Here is a 23,134-nt window from a genome sequence, read left to right as displayed (position 1 = left end):
CTTCCCAGACTATGCAATATCATCATTTGGGCTCAGTGCTGTTGATGAAATTGGCTTTTTAGTGAAATAGCATATGTGAGAATACTGTCACCATAGTAGATATCGGTTACACTTTGTTTTAATAGTTCACTATTACAGTGGATATACCACATTATAACAATATTTAATACCATGTAATACCAGTGTTACACCATGTACCAAGTTTGTACTTACATCTAGGGTTATTGTTGGTACATGGTATTACACTAGTATTACATGGTATTAAATATTGCTACACTGGTTATTGCAGTGTACCTACTGTGATAGATCCACTGTAATAGTGAGCCATTAAAATAAAGTGTTACATAGATATCGGATGGAGGCGCGCTGCTTATTGTATGTTCCTCTCGGATGGCACTGACGCTTGTCAACAAAAAGTACTCGAAGAACACACACCTCACTTCAGGCAGTAATGGTGACAGACGCTCCCTGTCGACCTCACCCCACTGATCCTGCAGAATTCCTCCAAACTTCATGGAAATGTAATAAGAGCTGCTGCTCTGGGCCTGGCTCCTGCCGAGTCACAGGCTGCTGTTGCTGCTGGGCCACATATGTGACGATTTAGAAACAGACAAATGTCTGATGCTGAAACCCCCACCGATACCATCACTATCACTACCACCAAGCCCCCCCACCCCACCCCCCCTGTATCGATGTGTGTGTGTGTGTGTGTGTGTGTGTGTGTGTGTGTGTGTGTGTGTGTGTGTGTGTGTGTGTGTGTGTGTGTGTGTGTGTGTGTGTGTGTGTGTGTGCATGCGCACGCGCATGTGCGTGTTTGTGCGTGTTTGTGCATGTGTGTACGCCCGTGTGCATGTGCGCGCGCATGAGTGAGGACAATCTTCACAGAATTATGGGGTATAACGTAGGAAATATTAGAATGCTTTCTTGTGCAATACACTATTATAGCTCTTTAGAATGCTTTACGTCAAGGTCCTGCTTTACGCTGTCAGGGCTTACGGTACTCCAGGAAAATGGCCGTCTTGCACTACATTATCTTCTCCAGAATGCATTGTTTAATTTATAGAATAAAACTCACTTTAAAAAAAAACCCAGATCCTTACAGGTTAAGCATTTCTGTCTGATGGCTATGGGTTTTTGTAGCAAGAGGTCTCCATGGATTAGGAGAGCTTTTGAAGCTGAGGACATCTCAACCCAAAACAAATGTAGACAGTGTCGAATGAAATCCAAAGGCCAAATAAATAACTTAAAGCTACACTGGCATCCATATAAGGAATCAGTGTTGATTTGTCAACATTCTCACAACAGAAAGCTTCCTGAGGAAATATGGGGGGCAATCACATGCTGGTGGTTTATTTAAAGGCAGAGGGTACGTAATGCTAGCCAGGCTGTGCCCTCCTAGTGACGCAACAGCTTCAGCGTTGCTACTAGTCAGGTCAGGAGTCAATGCAAGTACTTTCTGAGTTCCCGCAAATACGGGAACTCCTCACACTTTGTTGGGAAGCAAACAATCATTACCAAACCAAGGGAGGCCATTTGGGAAATGCTGTTTGGGATTGTTATGCTCTTGGTCAGACCAAGTCTCGAAGAGATTTGAAAGTCGATGATAATCAGGGCAACGTAATGCAGTATTTTAATAGTTTATTTGGTGAATTAATGCTGCCCATTCACAAATGCTATCTTTTCATGAATATTTACCACCCCCATCAACTTCTAAGAATGCATTATGACTTTGGAATTCACACTTTATACATGAATAGATAGATCTTCTCAAAATAAACAACGTAACTTAATAAACAACAACCTTTAGTACCCATGACTGAATTTTGAATACAAGTATATCACAACTGTTCTAAATATGAGCAGATCACTCTGAGACCAAAGCTATCACCAATTTAACTTCGTTTCCATTTGTGAGTTCCTCTTGGTGTGGCGGTTTAAAGCAATACAAAGCAGTTTCTGTCTTGTCTGGTTTGCCTGCAGCAGAAGAGGAAAGAAGCTACTTAGTGTTGCTTTAACCTCTGTCACAATCTGAGAGTGTTATGCCCTTTGATGGCAATGACGGTGCACATATGTGACTGATGACATGGGAGCAGGGCTGGCCTGGGGGAGAAATAGGGCCCGGGCACGTTTAGTTAAAAAGGGGCGCTCTTTATTAGCGGCGCAAAACTAACTCACCGGTGGGCCCCGCACCCTCCGGGGCCCCAATTTTCAGAAATGTAAAAATAAAAAATAAAAAAGTTTTTTTTCAACATTTCTGAAAATAGGGGCCCCCGAGGGTGCGGGGCCCACCGGGAAATGCCCGCTATGCCAGATGGCCAGTCCAGCCCTGCATGGGAGGAATGCAGAACCAATCAATAACCATGTAGGCTTTTTAGGCAGTACAGGAGAGTGGAGTGGGGGCTTCTTATTAGGATGACCAGAACAAGAAGCAACAACAAGGGTTTGAAGAGGGTACGGCTCTAGGCACATCCCGTGTCTGTGTGTGTGTGCGTGTCCGTGTGTCTGTGTGCGCGCGCGCGTGTGTACGTGTGTGTGTGTGTGTGTGTGTGTGTGTGTGTGTGTGTGCGTGTGCGTGTGCGTGTGTGTGTGTTTGTGCATGTGACAGTGTGTGTGTGTGTGTGCCTGTGTGTGTGCCTGTGTGTGTGTGTGCCTGTGTGTGTGTGTGTGGGTGTGCGTGTGCGTGTGCGTGTGCGTGTGCGTGTGCGTGCGCGCGCATGTGCTTGAGTGTGTGTGTGTGGCTACAAGTCAAGTCCTTTGACCTTGCCTGCTGCTGACCTGTGACTTTATTAGAAGCACACTGTGCCAAATGGAGGAAACTAAACTGATGTCAGATGTAGAAGAAGGGAGAGGGTAGCTTGACCTTGGCTATTAAATGTCGAGTCTGTTTGAAATGGGTAGCTAAACACTCTAAACTTCTGTCAGCATATCATTGCATGATTACAAGAATCTGGTAAAGTATTACATAGAATTTCACCTGTATAAATACTGTGAAGTACATATTTGTGGTAAGGCATGTTTAAAATACATAGTATGTGTACACCGTTGTTCCCATCTAACCCTGAAACCATATACTGCTTTCAGATGGCTAATGCTCTCTAGCGCTTAACTTTTTATGTGTACTGCAACCATAGTGGGGTAGTAGTGAAATGCTCCCTGCTAATCTTTTTCAGGGACCAACATGTATTATACCAACATGTATGTAGTGGGCCTACATATATGTAACATTGTGTCTTTCAACCAGTGCAGTGCAGTACTTCCTGCCATAGGGATTTAGACCAACATGTATAATACACGTAGTACATGTATTGCTATAGCATTGTGTGTTCAACCGTGCAGTGCAGTACTTCCTGCCGACCGTCGGGTTTTGTTTTGATCAATGACATGCGAGGTCATCATCATGACGCCATCGTCATGAGTTCACACCCCTGTTTACAGTGCAGGTGACTGGGCAGAGAGGTGTTGGCACCAAGTTAATTAAAAAGCTTGCTCATTCACCAAGGGAGCGCTCTTCCACATCATGCATGCATTATTAAAGCAACACAGAGTCATTTTTCCAAACATAAAATTGCAAAAAAACTTTCCACAATATATACGGTGGTCATCAAATTAAAACAGAGTGTTTCGCACTTCTAAATTCACTTTGTTGCCTTCATTAGGCTACAACTACACAAGGCATGTTTGCATTCCCTGGTATGGTAGCTTCACTTGCTAAAGGAAAGGTCTGCACAGGCAGAAGTGTGGGACAGCTAAGAGACGTTCAGTCACTGAGACCTGCATAATAACAGGGGGCAATTCTGAGTCACTGGCTGTACGCTTTGTCTGTGAGTGATGGTCGTGAGGCAGGACAGCGGATTAATTCAAATATCGTGTGAATGTGCTAATAAGAAAAATGTTTTTTAAAAAAAACAAAACAAAAAAAACATCAGTAGCTATTCATTTCAGAAGAATAAACAACTGCCTCTCAAATCAGTTTTATCTCCAGTAGAGCTTCTACAAAAGGCTCATTTTGAAGGTGGTATTACTACCTATCCTTGAAAGGCAACAAAGAGAATGCCATACTTGTAGCATACAATTAAATCTTTGCAAAAGACACTAGCAATGGTTAAACATTCCCTCTTACACATGCTTTAATTATAGACGAAACATTCCAGAGCCCCAGTCAGCGTGAACATTCTAGAATCTCAGTGATTCGCCCCTTGAGACTCATTACCACGGGGCTCTGATGACATTAAATGCTTGGACAAACACGTCTCTTTCAAGCCCAAGTATAGATTTTTAAAAATGCATACGGCATAAGTACACACTGGAGACTCCAATCAGTTTCGTTTAGTTAATTACATTCAGGGAGCGTTCCCCAGCTCTTGCTGATGAAATTAATTATTGGAATAATTCATGCCCAGCCAGTCCCACTGAATCCAATAATAAAAAGTCATTATGCAAATTTATAGCAGGTCGCAATTTCTGTGCGAAAAAATGGTGTAGGTACTTAAGTGTGATCAAAATAATGCTTATAGCTCAAAGCCCAAGACATGGCTGGGGTAGACAACAAAATCACACGGACAAGCAACTGCATGTCAGTGTTCGCTTTCAGAACAAGCTTACATTTCCTTGACTGCAGAAACACTTGGTACTTGAGGCATGAACTAGAATTACACCTCACGATAGCTGTGATATTTATTCACATTACCATGTGTTAACTTGTGCAAGCTTGATGCTATGTTGTTACACTTTCTCGTATCATTATTTTGAACATCGACATACTATCTTCTAAAGGTTCTTCAATGCACTGTCAAAATTATCTTACATGCGAAGAGATGTCAAGCACCAGTGACCTTTCACAATGTTCCAAAGATAAGGTCACAAACACTACTCTGTGGTGTCCATGTCTGAGGTTGGATGGAGAATGTTTATTAATGTATGGCCAATGTTTTGATCTGTGCTATACAGTAGGATACATATGAGCATGTGGCCAACTTGCTGTAGAGCAAATGAGGACTCACAGATGAAGCCCACAGGAATATTATGCTATACAGCGCTACCATGAATCCGACCATCATTAAAGACATGCTCGCTGTTTTTTTTTACATATATTCATGGCATACATTCTTTGTTGTTTTTACATATATTCGTGGCATATAGGGGTAGAATAAGAAGATGACGAGAGCACCTATTGTCAATGTATTTTTCTTTTTTCTGTGACATATCAAAGGATATAAACAACTCTGTGATTTCACGTCACCCTGACAGCGCGGTGGCAGATGCACACACCTAGTTATGACAGAGTATGAACTAAGAGAGGCTTTAATGTCACTGAGCTGCTCATCTTGAAGCAGAAAACCAAATGTGAGCAGACATTCATTTGTACACTAAGAATCATTGTTGAGTGCTCAGTGTTGGGTTGACTGCATATTCTGTCCAATCCATACGTAGGGAGATACAGTTGAAAGAGAACTGAACTAAAGAGAAAACAGCAATCTTTTAGAATGTTGTTCTAACCAAACTTTGCTCGGGTCAGCTGTACTGTACATATAGATTTGTTACATTTCTCAGGTCCGCATAGAAACAATTACATAACAAATACAATTTGTTGCTTGATGGGTGTACTTTCCACATTTCATTGCCTAAACAGAGTTTACAGTAACAACTCTGTCCCACTATTCTGGTTTATGAACATTTACACTTTTCCATTCAATGTGCAGCATTAATATTCCATCCAAAACACTTTTGCTTTTTCGCTGAGTAAATTGAAGTTCTTCCTGAAGACCATTTTTATTCTTGCCAAAAAAGCTTAAATCCTCAAAGTCTAGAATTCTGCCTGCATGTTTTCCTAGAATATGATTCAATCAGGACTCAAACAATCTGAACAATGAACTGCAGATTTCCTATGGACAAATTCATACAGCTAGTCATATTTGCATTAATATTACTATTTTGATTTCTCCACTCAAAAAAGCCAATTCCTTTGTGTCCCTCTCACTGCTGTGGAATAACATTAGACACATGATATGAGTGCCATATGTTTCTCTTATCATTAATAAAGTCAATTTCTTTCAAATATATTTCCCTCTCACAGGCAATTTGGCAAATGTATTGAAAGACTGTGCACTTCAGTAAGCACACACACACACACACACACACACACACACACACACACACACACACACACACACACACACACACACACACACACACACACACACACACACACACACACACACACACACACACAGGCCATGGTAATGGAGACTCATAGCTTAGTGGTAATAAAATTCAATTTAAACGTACATGTCACTGGACTGAACGTCCCTATCTGGTGTGGACACTGTGGTGTGGACTGTATAGAGGCAACTACTGTCTGTTTACTCATATTTGCCCTCAATCTAGCCGTTAGCTGATGCTACCTTTAAACTTTTGACTTTGTGGTAACTGGATTTGTTTGAAAAGTCAGTATCAAATTGTAGTACTCAAACAAAAGAAAGAAATGGAATTGCCAGGAGCCTGACATAGGCCTACCTATTTTATAGCCACCTCATTGAAGTACTGAACCAAAAGAAGAGCTTTTGAGATGGACGTGTTACTTTAGCCTATTTAAGGTGAATAACGGTGTATTTAGATAGCTACTGCTTTATTAATTACAGCCAAAGGTAAAGTAGTGTCAAGTCATCAGTTTAATCACTACTTTTACTATTACATTGTAATATCAATTTAACTAATGTTTCTGTTGCAAAACAAACACACCAAATATACCAGTGAAAGAGTAAGGCCTATGTGGTGAGGTTCCGCAAAGTGAAGGAAATGAGATTATATTGACAGTTATTTTTGGGGGTTACACTCAAAAGAAGGCTGGGCCATGTTGGAATTGTCCATCAGGCAGACAGGCAGAACTCATTTGGATGCAAAATATTGCTTTCGATATTCAAATATTCCATATATATGCGCAAAGGTTCGGTGAGCACCAGACCCCCCTCTCCATCAAAGCAGTCTGCTCTCTGGCCGATACGCATGGTGTCTAGGTGTTTGCAAGGTATACACACACAATATATGTGTCATTTTCGGGGTTAATATGCATGCTGCCTGGAAGGGAGAGCAAAGTTGAACCCTAATCAACCGAGTCAAAAATGTCTCGATTTATTTTAGAAATGTTTTTTTTAAGCTCTCCAATAATAAATTATTAGCTTAATGCCAAAGACAGCATTTTATGATAATATGTCTGTTAAAACCAGGGCTTTGAACCATTATTTTTTTCCAAACGTTCCGTTCCGAACAGAAACGGAATTATAACGTTTCCGGTTATGGGTTCCACCAATAAATTGACGTTCCCGAACCGGTTAGAACAAAAAAATATTGTTCCTGGAACGGTTAATTTCGTTCCTGTCAGCTGATTACTCCCCATAGGCCTAACTGACGTTAATTAACCAAGAAAGACGGAAGTGCAAATGACTCGGCCTACATTCCAAACTGTTTATTCAAGAGGATGATAAGAATATCCTCAAGAATTTTGTAATTCAGGGACGACCTAAGCGGAGAAGCGGAGAATAAACCTCAATGATGAAAATGTGTGCTCCACGCTGACTTGGGTCACGGGGAGCGCTATGATAGACATTGTGAGTTCGTGCATATTTGAAGCGGCCATGGATGCCCAATAACGTCGAACATTCTCGGTGCCCTATACACGCGCTTCTCTGCAATGTCTTACAATGATGCAATGGAAACTCTGCCCTATTGTATGACAGTGGTTTCTCTTATTTAAGATGTGTAGTGGAGACTTTGTAATCTACAGCTCTCACTCCATTCAGTGTCTGATGTCACACAGGATGTGAACCTCAGCTGTCATGGTAACAGGAAAATAATTACTTTTTTTTTTAGTTTGAGGAACGGTATTAACCGGTATTAACCGGTTACCATTATTTTTAAATAAGTGTTCCCGTTCCAGAACATAAAAAACAATAACGTTTCCGGTTTCGTTTCTGTTCCCTGTAAAATACAAAAAGTTCCCGGTTTTCGTTTTCGTTCCTTGAACCGGTTCAAAGCCCTGGTTAAAACGCAACATTAATGTCCACACAAACTTAAAAAGACAGTGTTACCATCAGCCAGTCAAAGATATAATATTAATGGAAACCCATGACATTAACCTTACTATAATACCATTAAATTCAATAAAGTATACTGTACAATATTGAGAGTTGAATGGTCTGAGTAAAGCTCTTGCTCTTGCTTGTAATACTATGGTATTACAACCCAAACTGTATGATGGAATGGAATTTAAGACTTTGCCGTACAACCCCAATGCCTAATTACACACGCGTGCGCAAACACACACACACACACACACACACACACACACACACACACACACACACACACACACACACACACACACACACACACACACACACACACACACACACACACACACACACACACACACACAAACACACACACACACACTGTACGTTAATCATATTAGTTCAATTATTTCAAGCGAATAATTGCTCCCTCCGATACTGAGGAGGACTGCATCCTCAACACAGCCTGGTCGCAGGTTATCGCTAGCTCAAGGTTGAGCAACTGTAAACAAGTGTGGTGCGGGCGGCGCTGGAGCTCCACTGGCACGGGTCCAACAGCCAGCCAGCGCTGTGGTAGATGTCACGGTGTCTGAGCCAAGGAAGGTAGGATGGCACACAGGGGAGTTACACAGAGGACAAAGACGGTGTGTCCTTTTATCGCCATCACCACACACACACACACACACACACACACACACACACACACACACACACACACACACACACACACACACACACACACACACACACACACACACACACACACACAAACACACACACACAGCACTGCAGACTGCTTCTGGAACTTAACTACTGGGCCTGTCATATTACAGTATTACTGGTATGTGTTGTTATATACTTGCCCTATAACATTACCTCTGTCTTAACATTATTAGATCTTAGGCCCCACCTTGTCGACTTCAAACTGTTTAATGCATGCCTTGTCGGATGTTACATCGGATGTGAAATTCAAATTCTTCTTAGTGTCTTATATTCAAGTCTCTTAACAAAAAAGTCTTCTGGACTTACCAATATCCCAAAAGTGACACCACTTGTGTGTCAGAGCAGCAACGTAGAAACCAGTTATAAACTGGCCTGCTTGCACAGTCACACTAATTCATCAATTATATCCTGAGCTACAACACACAAAGAACGTGAGCACTCTACTGACTGAAAAGAACCCAAAATGCTTACTCACCAAATACACACACACACATGCTTCTTTATAGAACTCCACAATCAGGATCCAGATGAGCATTTTAACTGACTTACAGGAGTTGTTCAAAAAACTGAAAAGGACTGGGCTCTGAGTCTTAGACATGGACATAGTAGTGGATTTGGAAAGAGTGAGGATAACGGGCAGTTTGATGCTTACGATTGAGATTTCTGAAACACATTTTGCATTACCATGAACTCAGTGACAACAGCAGCTGTGGGTCCTTCCTCCTTCGGGATACGTGCCAGTCAGTTTCTTGTCAGCTACCTTCTGGATAAGTAAAAAAAAATGCAAAGGTCATTAAATTAAGTAAATTATTATGGAAGTTCCATTGACTATAAAGGTTACAAGAGCTTGCACAGTTTTCATTGATAAAACTTAATTGCCCAGTCATTTCAGTGGCCTGCCTACATTAGCATACATAAGCACAGTATTAACGGCAAGTGGCCAATGCCTGACGGATTGTAACAGAGTAGCATGTCTGTTTTTTTCCCCCAGAAGAGTGCTCTCTAGCACTCCTGAATGAGCAAGAATCTTTCATGAGACAACACTGCCACCCTTTCAACTCTCAATGTTTCATCCCTTTCGTCTGTTTTTCAGTCCTACGCTGTTCCACAAAATGTTGCTTAGAGCCATTAATATTAGGGCACCATGCTATATTCAGATGCACACTGTACATTGGTTTAACTCTGACTGATTTTAAATACTGTGCGTGTTTAAAAGACATTGCTTTAACAAATGATTATAAGTTTTTACACCGTACTACATTGTCTCATACCTGAAACTTTTTATTAAGTGTCTTATCTTATCTTCAAACGAGATATAAATGTCTGACATAATTGTGGCATGCACTATTCAAAAACGCTACTACGGTATACTATACAAATAATTTTGACAATCGCCTTTCTATTCCTGAAGTAGGCTGCCTCCTTAGTATAATTAAATATGTACTGTACATGCACAAACAATCTTTCTGAGGTGACAATGTCAGAACATATACATTCAGATGTCAGATATTAAAGAAAAGTCACATAAAAAAAGATGTCTTCAATGTTTTGGTACATGTCTTTAAAAAAACCTGACCAGGACCAGGCAGACACTCACATGTCCACACACACACACACTCGTGCACACACACGTCGGTGCATGTCCTGCGTAGAACTCTTCAAATGACATTGGAAAGGAGCCGTCTCTTATCGTTTTCATCATAATCTCTTCTCAACGCAGCACAGAGAACAAAGTCGACCGTGCTCGCCATTCTAAAAATGTCATGCACCGACACACTGTCAGAGTTTTCATCTGTGTTTGAATGCTTTTCACCATACGAATATCGTTCCCATACATCAGATGGGATGAAAAAGAGATACGTTAAAAACATAAATATTTATACATTCTCATTGCTGTGGCCTGCTCTACCTAATGGGTTCTTCCATTTTGAATGGATGGTTTCAGTGACAACAACACACCGTATCAGGTTTAGACACAGCCCATTCTGGCTTGACACAATTAGTTTATCCACAGACTACAAGGCTGTAGACTGTCTGTTATTATTGTGTTATGCTCTTGTGTTGTGTTTTGGAGGCTACGAGGCTGTACCTGCTCTGTTCTGCAGTGCATTTAAGAATCAACAGTGACAGTGTTTATTTCTTTGCAGTCATGAGTGTGTGTGTGTGTGTGTGTGTGTGTGTGTGTGTGTGTGTGTGTGTGTGTGTGTGTGTGTGTGTGTGTGTGTGTGTGTGTGTGTGTGTGTGTGTGTGTGTGTGTGTGTGTGTGTGTGTGCACTGGCCAACCCCTGTCTGGCTGTTTGTATACTTTTTTAATGTAGACTAACTATGTATATACAGTATGTATATATCCTAAATATGTGCTGTATTTGGTGTGTGCATTTCTTTTGGGGGAATGGTTTCATAGACTTATACAGTACATTGACACACATCTGAAAAGCACTGTGACTGTATCCAGCCAGACCCAAGACATGCAAAGCACACAATATGGGGGGATAAGGGAAAGTCATGGGTAAGTGGTTAGGGTGTCAGACTTGTAGCCCAAAGGTTGTCGGTTCGACTCCCGACCCGCCATGTTGGTGGGGGGAGTAATTAACCAGTGCTCTCTCCCATCCGCCTCCATGACTGAGGTGCCCTGAGCAGGGTACCGTCCCGCCCCACTGCTCCCTTCCGGACACCATTGGAGGCTGCCCCCTTGCACGGGTGAGGCATAAATGCAATTTCGTAGTGTGCAGTGTTCACTTGTGTGCTGTGGAGTGCTGTGTCATAATGACAATGGGAGTTGGAGGTTTTTTTTTTTTCAGAAGCTAATCTTGTTACAATGTCTAGTCAACATCTGTCTTAATTAATCAGTAACTAATGTAGACTTATGCATCCCAGTTACAGCAAGCTGATATGCATGTGTTCTCGAAACATTTAGTTATAATGGGAGGGACGTAGCTGGCTTTGATGTAAATTGCTTAAAAGGACGGGTAGTGGTGTAATCACGGCCGGATTAATGCCCAGGCTAGATATGGCTGCAGCCACCTGTCAGGGGGCCCCTGATATGCCAAAAGTGAAAAATTGCGGAATTATGACAAGATGCAGTGATTGAAAAATGTATCTGTTGTGTTGAGTACAGTTGGTAGGTATGTTGTTTAAAATTCCTAGCTTGTAATCATGCCACTGTGTATGTGCATTTGTTACAAAATTTGCCTTTGGGGGGCCCCACAGCAACCTGTAGCCTAGGGGCCCCAGGCCATCTTAATCCGGCCCTGGGTGTAACGCACAAGGACAAATCATCATGGAATTTGGAGAAAGTAGAGTTTGTTTTCATAGAAATATCAAATCAAGTTTATTAGGATTAGGAAATTGATTAAACAATTTGGATGTCATGGGAATGCATGGAATTAAATTAAGCACAATGAGGATGAGACTGGAAAAAATGACAGGCCAGTGCACAGAGGCGCATCTTGCCACCAGGCAAAGCAGGCAGCCGCTTGGGGCCCCCAAGCCCCAGATAGTGAATAACAGTCCATACTGTGCTACAGTACTGGTGATTTTGGTTCAAATGTTCATTCTTTTGCATTTTCGCTTGGGGCCCCATCTGACACTAGAATTGCCTCTGCCAGTGCATGTCCAAAACACCATAATGTTAGCACATTGTTATTATTGGTTATTATCATTATGGGCATATTAGTGGAGGCCAACATGTTCTCTGCCACAAAATCTCCCCAAAAACGTAAATACAAAATCATAGGCTACGTACACATACAGTGGTGGGCCAAAACGTTTTAGCCCAAGTCTGACAAGTGGTCCGGCGTGAAGGTTAATATGGCACAGGTGTTGTTACCTTCCTTTTTAATTCCATGGCAACTTCAATTAGGCCACTATTTCATCTTTTTTGTTTGTTCTCACGGTCACACTTTAGACCCTATCCGTATCGTGTTTAATACAACCGTTGTTTTTACGTCCTACAGCACAGCATCCTTGCCAACCTTACTTATCTTCAGACGCGGTTCTTGCATAGAGGCGTTGCTAGGCAACCGCCTTAGGCCCCGCCTTAGCCCCCCAAATTTAGGGGCCCCATCTGACTGGGAGCGGAACATTTCACATAGTAATTGGGGCCCCTTTGGACAGTAATTCACAAATAAATGGTAATTTTCATAAATAATGAATTTTGTATGTTTAAATTGGAAATAAGAGCAACACAATACATTACAAACAAATACAGATCCCGTGCACACCCCTCTCTTTCGTGTTAAAATGGAATATTCCATCCATGCATGCCATGTGCGCGAGACGAGTTCCAAAACATTCGCTACGTTCCCACACAACATGCCTGCGCATATCTGCACAGCTCAAATGCGCACAATGCGTAATTACGGCGCATTCGGAACGCACTGTGAGTGCGCATTGCAGCCCATATATGCGCAGCGGGTCCCTCCGCGAACGCGCTGAAGAGGGAAGCGACTCAAGCGAGGTGACTGACATTTCTAGGTGGTGAACAGACATGCGAGTTTTGTGCTTTTCCTGAATATGGATAACACTGTGCGTAAATGTTTTAAAACTCCAACATCGGTAACTTTGGATAACCCACGACATGACATGTTAGAAGCCTGGACTATCTCCGTGGATCGGACAGCGATAAGGAAACGGTGCCCTACACTGTAGCACTAGCAGGTCAACTACTGTGGCTATCCCCACTGATGGATCTGTGAATGGCCGCGGCACTGATAACCCCAAGTTTTGTTGAATGAATAATACCTCGTGAGATATTTTGTTTCAAAAAGGCGTTACTTTTCCTCTAGATGTGAACTGGAATTGGCTCGAGTAAGTTATTCCATTGAAAAGGACGCAGCGCTTGCAGACGGTGCATCGGTATCATCAGACAACATTCTCAATCTCTCTGAAATGATTTCAGAAACATGCTGTCGAAATTTGGAAAGGCTTAAACAAGCATGCAGCTTTCAAGGAACATTCTGTAACTTGATGCGGTGTGGCGAGATTTAGAACATCGCAGAATTAGCTGACATGTCAGCCATAGCTCCAGTAGATATGCTGGAGTTTTTAATAATGAACTGCGTTACGTGGCGATATTGCTGGCTAGTTCTGGATGCTAACAGGAGGTGATGTGGAAGTTCAGCCTGGAGAAACGCCGACGTGATTGACAAAAGACAGCGCACTCTACTCATAGTAAGTCACGTTGATTGTGTGTGTGTGTGTGCGCGCGCGCGCTTGTGTGTGTGATGGCAATTGGAACTTGCTACTACTATGCCTCAGTTGGTTGGTTTGGAATTCACCCGCCGTGGTGTTTTGTTTTGTAGCCATTCAGTTTGAGATGCTTGCTGCTCGCCGTCCAATACGTCATGTGCACACGCAGTTGGTGTGGCGGTGGTGGCATTTGGGCAAAATGATACACTGCAATCTTACTGTCTATTTTTATGTGTGTCTGTGAGGGAGCGACTGCTACCTCTCTGTCAAGGATGGGTGCGTAACGAGCGGAGTTGAGATGATGAGGCACGAAGTCGGAAGTATCAAAAATAATTAGGCCTTTTTATTTACCTTTTCACCAGACATTAGAAAATAAATGTGCACGTGGGCATCAACACACATGGACAGGACACTTCTGGCAAACAAAATACGACAGTCTTCAAAACTACTTCTGCAGCATCAAAGTCTAACAGCACAACGCTCTGCTTACACCGATATGCAGCAGTTTTACGCGAAGCCACCTCCTACTGGTTACCAGGTGCTTCTCAATCAAAATCGCTCACATCAACGATTTGACTATGGCTTAAATACACCCATTTCCTTGGGCCAGCCAATTATTCACTAATTCCAATTCTCACTCAACGCTGCATGACTAGACTAGCCTACGCGATTGGTCTCACAATTCCTTCCGACCATCGCCAAACAAAAACAGCCAGTTTAAACACAATACTCAAAACATAACCACATAGAACGCAAGATTGCCCAAGTACACATTCATAATCGTCACAAATAATAAACATGACAAAAATCCCCACACATTTCCCCTCCCAAAAGTCACTGATGGAATCCTGCCATTGACTGTGCGCGCCTCCGCCCATGGCCATGACAATGTTCGGAGAAAGTGTTTCATTGCGAGCGCAGGTGTGCGAGTGTGCGCGTGTACGAGTGTGTGCGCGTGTATTTTCGCTCGCCAAAGTCCCGACAGTTCAGTAAACACAAATGTCCATAAATACACCGTTCGTGAGTTTTAAAAATAGGCTAACTTAGCCAGTGAGAAGGGGGAGGGAAACTTCACCTTCTCACAGTGTCGTTGAACTTTGATCTGTGTTTGCCACTGCAATGGTCTGGGTAGAGAGAGAGAGAGAGAGAGAGAGAGAGAGAGAGAGAGAGAGAGAGAGAGGGAGAGGGAGAGAGAGAGAGAGAGAGAGAGAGAGAGAGAAGGCTTTGATGCCCATGTGTAATTGATTGATGTGCATGTGAAGATTGCAATGTTGAATATGTCAACATTGAATGCTGTCTAAATGTCTAAAGCAAAACTTGGCCCAAGCACATTATGTTCAAGAGGTCTTCTGACTGTTGTAGAGAGCTTAGTTTTTGAATTGTGTATCTGTGATACAGAAGATGCTGTGAGCTAAGCATCTCTAAGCAAGCCTATTAGGCTATTATTATAATTTTTCAAGGGGGGGGGTACACACTTGGGTGGGCCGGTGGGCTGGTGGGCCGATGGGCCCCCTAGCTAACTTCGCCTTAGGCCCCCAAATTGCTAAGTCCGCCACTGCTTATCTTCTGAACCTTCGTGAGCCCTCACCTCAACACAAACGAGGAAACCATGTGCACGCAAACCAAACAGCCTCACCAGAAGTGTGTTGGGAGTTCAACTTCGCAGCTTGAACTAGGCTGTCTATCACAAATACCCCGGCTGTTCGCAAGCTAACCGTATCATAGCTATCTTTCCAGCATCTTCTCTGAAATGATTAACCAGTTCCTACAAAGACTTGTTTGCGATTCCGACCAGTTGCAACGGTTACCGCAAAAGTGGTTCTGGTTATTTGAAATGGCAACGTCAGTCGGTGTTGGCAGTCGTTGGACGACGAATCAAAAGAGCAGAAAAAACCGTGTCGTCGAGATAAATTAACTCAATATCCATCAAATCACTACAGTGCTTTTGAGTAGTAATATTTAAAGTTCTTGTATTTTCCGCCCATTTATCGGAGGAGGAGCGCATGTGATGCGTAAAAGGTGTCCAAATGCTCTGTGGAGTTTTCCTTGTCAAACGTTTTGCGTTGAGCTTAAATGTTTTAGAGTGAGCAGCACTTTACAGGATATGAAGAATGGGACGAGAAGGAAGAACTATTCGCAACTATACCAGACAGTCATATTTTTCCAAGAATGTGCAGGAAGGAAGTAATGATGACTTAAACGTGAGCTCTACCACAAATATCTAGCGTGTGGAGCCGATACGATGGCGCATTCTCAGAGCAACCTGTACCAACCATCCACAAACTTCAGTTCAGGAGTAATCACCGGACCTCGACTTGAAGAGATTGGACGGTCATCAGGCTCAGCTTTTGCTCCGTATGTCGGATCTGCCGCCCAGAATCATCCGGTCAGATTAGATTCTTTTAGGACAGAAGCTGGAAGCGCGTTATTCTCGTCTTTTATCGTGAGTGTCTCCTTCGGTACATTTCTTCATGCATGACTTTCCCTGATAATATTTTGTAATAAGAACACAGCAGAGCAGGTTTTTTTTCGAAGAAAAATGAATGACACTTTGCTGTTGAATATTTTGCATCTTTAGTACAGGATAAAATTAAGTAGGTTTATATAATATATGTGTGGCCTATTGACTAAGTGCTAGACATTTATTAATCGACCGGATAGGCTTCTGCTAATTATTTGATAAACCCTGTAATTAATGGAAAGTAATACAGTATCATCAGTTCAAACTATAGAGCCGAGTCGGTGTGTGTGTGTGTGTGTGTGTGTGTGTGTGTGTGTGTGTGTGTGTGTGTGTGTGTGTGTGTGTGTGTGTGTGTGTGTGTGTTTACATTTTAAGCACACTAATATGGACAATACAAATGGGAGAACTACACCTTCATAGTGCCTTGGTCTGTAGTCAGGATAATAACAGTATTGTGGTATTGTGATTATAATTTGGCCTATGTTAATGTATTCTTCAGGGAGCTCCTTCACTTGACCACCCGTCAAGCATGACTGGGTCGTTGGGGTATCATCCATATGTCGGGGCGCTTGGCGCATATCCCTTCGGGGACGCCTCATATCGGAAAAATACCACCAGGGACGCCACCGCCACACTCAAAGCCTGGCTTAACGAGCACCGGAAAAATCCCTACCCGACCAAAGGCGAAAAAATCATGCTGGCCATCATCACCAAAATGACTCTCACCCAGGTGTCCACGTGGTTCGCCAACGCCAGGCGGAGACTGAAAAAAGAGAACAAGGTGACATGGACACACCGCACGAGCCGGAGCGAGGACGAGGAGGATGAGGATGACCACATTGATTTGGAAAAGCGCGAGGACGCAGCGTATGGGTCAGCCTTCGACTCGGGTAAGCACATTGGGTTAGTCTGTGACTAGCCTAAATATTCGGAATCAGAATTGGTTGACCAAATGTTATATTTGCTTGTGATTTACTTGTGCATAAGCCTGTAAATAAAAGTTGGTTGCATAGTTTACATGCTGTCAAACTCGGTCATTTGCTTTTCACGAGTGTGGTTGGATGTCACTATACTTTACCTGATGTGGAAGAGACATTCATCAGTGGCACGTTTCTATTTTAAACAGGTGACAAACTAAGAAAAATGTGCCATATTTTCAACGAGCACAGACATACCATGGAACCACTTCCTTGCTATTCGGAACCAAAAGAAAGGCAGCACAGATCACGAGACGACATCAGCACTTCGCCAGCGCCGAGCGCTTTTACGCACGGCAAACCTTTGGAAACAGGAGGTCTATCGTGCCTTCAGCCAACCTGTGATGGAAGACGTAGCCCTACTGCAGCCGCGGCACGGTCACCTCCCCCTGTTCCTAAACCGAAACTATGGTCACTCGCCGAGATTGCAACCTCTTCAAGTGTCGGGAGTAATAATGCGCACCAGGCGTGCGCTCCTGGAGAGGATGGTGACTGCGCAGTGATATCCACAAGTGTGCGGTCTCCCTGCAAGTCATCACCGCGCTGCCATTTGTTGAACAATGTCACGTTCCCACGTCACCTGTGCTACACATCATCAGTGTACACGAATTTTGCAAGCAGTGCCTCACATCTTAACGGGCGACTGGGGACCAGTCCAGCGGCAGCACCACATACTAGTGGATTAAATCAATTTGTGTTTCAAAGAGGGACACAGGAGGGACATTGTGATGTTGTAAAAGTATGGCACGCTAAATCAAAAACATTCATTTAAAAGAAAGCGTTGAAGGTCTGACACATGTGTTGGAAAGGCACAACCAGTCGAATCATGAATCTGTGCAGCTCAGCCACAAACACCTATTCTTTGATACAATGAGGTTGACATTGACATTTTTCCTGAGAGTTTTTGTCAAGTTATTTTCTCTCTTGGGCTCACCCTGACAACAATACTCTTAATATACCCGTGACAGGGTGTAGCCTAAGATTTATTAGATGAAACTGAACTATTTGATGAGATAATCATTTATGCGCACTTTGGAAAAATGGGACACTGGAAAAATGCCTGGGAAATCCTGGAAAGAGATGTGAATTTGACAGCATTTTATACAACTGAATTATTTCATTTTAAGGCATGTTAGATATTCCAGGTCTTCCATTATGTCAAAATATGTCAATTTTCAGTCAGCTTTTGTATGATGGCAGACTATATGGTGTTTCACATGTGAATTCTATACAGCATACTGTAATTGATTAGTATGCACTTCATGTTGCCTATCCATTAATATTTTTCATCATTTTATGATGCATGGCAGGGTAAGGGTTTATTAGTTAGGGAATGGATCGCTCTCAGTTTTTTCTTCCCTAACTACTGATTACTTCAGAGACGCAAAAGGAAGGTGGAAGAGTGTGGTGTGTGGAGGGTAAGGGTTTATAAGTGTCTGCTGTCAACAGCATTAGAATGAACAGCCTCTTTTGCTACTGTATAAAAACTTTATAATGGCTTTGTGAATTTTCTCTCTCCACCATATGAGGAGAACTTGTGACGTTGAAAAAAAACTACAGCGAACACAACTGTTGCTAAATTGACAACTGGTTAAGGCACTGGGTTAAAGCACTGAGTAGTGTCCACCATGGCTTAATTGTTATGCCATGGACACTACCCAGTGTCACAGGAAGGTGTCAGACTTTCACAAGACTTCAGAGGAACCACACATACAGTAGGCCTACTATATACAATACAAGGGGCTACAATTTCTCACAGAAAAAAACACTATCTGGGGAAAAAAACACTAACTGTTACTATCAAAACAATGTTGAATGTTGATTTGTACAAAATACACCAATGGTCTCCCATCTCAGCAATGACAGGGAGTTGCGATATCATTGTACTGTGTGGATTGATTTTATGTTCTACACAATGTTTGCTGCTATGAAATAATAACAGGTCTTGAAGAAAACTGATAGCTCACACAATAACACACTGGCACAACTCATTCTGTTGAGCACTTCTCCCAGGGTCATTAGTAACCACCACACACTGAATTAGGATATTCTCTGTAATATACGTAAGTAGAATAAAATGTTAAAAACCTCTAATTTTAACAGATTATGTCTTGCCACAGTGTACGAGCGTGTATTTTATTTGTTGTGATGAAGCAGAGTAAATGCACACATGACTCTGATTTGCTCTCTACTAGTCCACAGTACACTATGTAGGGTGGGATTTTCCATTGTTTTGTTTCCTCTATGGTACTATGCACTATATTGTAAAAGAGTGAATATCTCAGATATGACAAAGGCAATATCCACATAAGCACAAAAGTGTTGATCTGACGAGTATGTGAGTTGGCGAACGCAATTTTGCATTCATATAAGGCTCTGCTTGTATCTTGCATTGTTTGTTTTCATTAAAAGTTATTTGTTGTTTACCTCTTCTTTTGTTTTCAGACATCAAACCCCTTTTGAAGCATCTTTTATTGGGATTTGTCATTTCCAAAAGGTCACTAAGGAGATTCATTATTTTGTTATACAGAGATAAAACGAAAGGGCTTTTTGAAATATTTCAAAATCAAAATTTATTCATCAAAATTTCTTGCCTCAAGCATGTTGACAGAGTGAAATTATGAGGTCCTGTTGACAGCATCACCCCACCCCCCTTTGGTGTGTTCTTGGATGCTTGAATATATATCAGCTAGTAAATTCAAATGACAGATTGACTATGTGTCCGTAAACATTATTTACAAATAATCTGAATGATATTGCTTTCTCCAGTGGCATCTCTCTCTCTCTCTCTTTCTCTCTCTCTCTCTCTCTCTCTCTCTCTCTCTCTCTCTCTCTCTCTCTCTCTCTCTCTCTCTCTCTCTCTCTGCCCAGTCAATAACATTGCACAAGGGTCCGCAGGGCTTATGAAATTGATTTCATTCACTACCCAAATCACCAGAGACAGAGATGGCTCAATTTGCTTAATAATAAATGGACTCTCTGTCTCTCTGGAAAGAAAAAACAGACTTAAATGGTCCTGCATAGTACCATTATTTTTTCACTCAATGTCAGATGAAAAAGACAGGGAAACGAGAAAGAAGAGGAGGAGGTGGGGGATGAAAAGAGAGGGGAAATGGTAGTTAAGCAGACAGCTGCGTTTGTGCCTCAGGGATGCTGCTTAATTGAAAGGGATCATTCTAAGAGGCATCACATCAGCATCAGCACCAGCAGTGCGCAGCCCCCGTTTCTAACAAATACAAATAATATCACGCAGAGCAAAAAAAGCAGCCCAGATGAAATATAAAGCTGCCACAATCGCTGACCCCTTAAGATGTGTTAGCATTCACAGCTCAGAGCGCCTGGCAGTGGGGAAATTAGAGCCCTGCAATTTCGCACTGTCTATTTGCATTTTCTGTCTATTTTCAATGGTTTCGTTGGAAATAACCTCACTGCCGGAGTTGAATTACTAAGGGGCTAGCCAGGCCCAGGGAGCACAGGGTTATGGCACAGGGAGATGAACGGCCATCAGGGCCATGTCATCAGATTCACATGCAGGTGACTTACAGTATTGATTCAGATTTTAACCCCTTGTACTGTCACTAAAATTGTAATGAGTATATTATGTTTTTGGTCACATTGGTTTGTCTGTCTGTTTGCCTGTCTGTTTGTCTGTCTGTTTGTCTGTCTGTTTGTCTGTCTGTCTGTTTGTTTGTTTGTTTGTTTGTTTGCTTGTTTGTTTGTTTGTTTGTCTGTTTGTTTGTCAGTAGGAGGGGGGGTCCTGGTGTAACAGTGCAGAACACCATTTGAGCCACGGCTGGTTCTGTAATGACCAAGTCAATCTGCCCCACAGATTGCAAGTCACAGCAACCCAAGTTCATCTATTACTTAAGCCTCTCTGTGATGTAATAGCAATTATGATATAGTTGAGTCTTTTCAGCAATAAATGAATGGGGCACGCTGGCGGCCTCATCTGCGCAGAGGTTACGGAATGGTTATACCAATGGCTTACTTTATCCAATGGCTAGGCCTATTGACCACCAATAACCCTGTAGCACACATAGCAGACTGAACTAGCACTTGCTAGCAATTGCCGTCTTTCAAGAGTGAAAGGTTCACTTCTGAGTGTAAAATATTTCATAACACGTTACATAAAAACCCTTAAGTTCTTTAAAATGTTTTCTCGATTGTAAGTCGCTTTAGTTCAAAGCGTCTGCCAAAATGTAATGTTAGTGCCCGGGGGAAGTGGGGTGCTCGTGTCCAGGGCAGAATTAATGCACAGGCTAGATAGAGCTGCAGCCTAGAGGCCCCCACCTGCCAGGGGGCCCCTGATTGGCCAAAAGTGAAAAATTGCAGTATACAATATTGGAAAATTCATCTTTTGTGTTCAGAACAGTTGGTAGATTTGTTATCCTAAATTTGTTGCTCGTAATTATGACACTGTTTATATACCTTTGTTGCAACATTTGCCTTCTGTGGGGCCCCACAGCAACCTGTAGCCTAAGGGCCCCAGGCTTCTTAATCCGGCCCTACTCGTGTCATCCACCTGCAACTCCCCCCTCCGCCCCCCACTGGGTGCATGAGGTAGAGGGGAAGTGGGCTGGAGGGAGAACATATGTCGGTACCTACCCATCCTGTAGTGAAATGGATGGAGGCAATAGAGTGTGGGGCGAGCAGGGGAGAGGGGAGGGAGGTGGGAAGAGGGAGGGGGGAGGGGGAAGAGGGGAGGTTGGTGAGGAGGATGTCCATATGGGGTGAGGGAAGGGAGGCAGGGGACTGATGTGTGTGGTGACATTCGCAGGAGGCGAGGTGTGCAGGGGTAACAGGCCGAGGGGACATGATGAGGATGGCGGGGGTGGTGACGGGACGACTGAGTGATGTAATGGATCAGGGCATGATGGGTAGTGTGAGGGGGGTGATGGATAGTGTCCTGTGCGGAGGCAGTGTCAAATCAACACTTTTAGAGTAATGCTAACACTGTGAGTGTTAACGTAGGACTAGGCAAGTGTTACATCAAGACTGCACCATTTACTGTGTGGCCGCTGCTACTGGGAGCTGGCACTAGCTGGAGGTATAGAAGAGATGATGAGGAATGGGGTGAGGGGTGAGGGGATGGTGGGGAGTCAAGTGGGGTGTTGGTTGATGGGAGCAGCTACTAGCTGGAGGTACAGGTGGGATGATGGGGAGTGTGGTGGGCAGGAGCGGTTAAAGAAGTGAAGGGCCCCTGGGCCCCCAGACATTGTCTGGGCCCCCATATGACCTCTGGGCCCCTGGGCCTGGACCCGATAGGCCCGTTCATTTATCCACTCCTGGGGCTGGGGTGATGGTTGATGGGAGCAGCTAGGTCCAGGTGGGATGATGAGGGATGGGCTCCTGTCATGTCATGTAGCGTAGGGGGTACAGACTGCAGTCTGGAGCTATAGGGCCACCAGGAGGAGAGAGGGTAGTGTGTGTGTGTGTGTGTGTGTGTGTGTGTGTGTGTGTGTGTGTGTGTGTGTGTGTGTGTGTGTGTGTGTGTGTGTGTGTGTGTGTGTGTGTGTGTGTGTGTGTGTGTGTGTGTGTGTGTGTGTGTGTGTTTGTTTGTTTGTCACTTGCACCACGTGAACATAAAGGTTAGAGGGGATTCACGTCACAGGCTAAGCCAGAGGGACAATGCACAGGTGGGAAGAGCGCAGAGACAGTTGGCTTAGCATAGCAGGGGAGACAAACGACAAGCGGGACGGGCACACTGTCATTTGCGT

General features: G+C 43.2%; 1 protein-coding gene across 1 annotated transcript; it reads left to right on the top strand.

Annotated features, from left to right (window-relative positions):
- The first annotated feature begins 16,221 nt into the window (after positions 1 to 16,221).
- Positions 16,222 to 17,359, top strand: LOC134448032 (Iroquois homeobox protein 5a-like). The gene is made up of 2 exons (XM_063197789.1): positions 16,222 to 16,422; positions 16,940 to 17,359. The coding sequence occupies exons 1-2, from the start codon at positions 16,222 to 16,224 to the stop codon at positions 17,357 to 17,359; spliced, it is 621 nt and encodes a 206-aa protein (XP_063053859.1).
- Positions 17,360 to 23,134: the final 5,775 nt, after the last annotated feature.

This window comes from Engraulis encrasicolus, chromosome 4, assembly GCF_034702125.1.
Source record: "Engraulis encrasicolus isolate BLACKSEA-1 chromosome 4, IST_EnEncr_1.0, whole genome shotgun sequence".
Classification (NCBI taxonomy): Eukaryota; Metazoa; Chordata; class Actinopteri; order Clupeiformes; family Engraulidae; genus Engraulis; species Engraulis encrasicolus.
The sequence above is the reverse complement of the archived record's forward strand: the minus strand, read 5'-3'. Positions and strand labels throughout refer to the sequence as shown.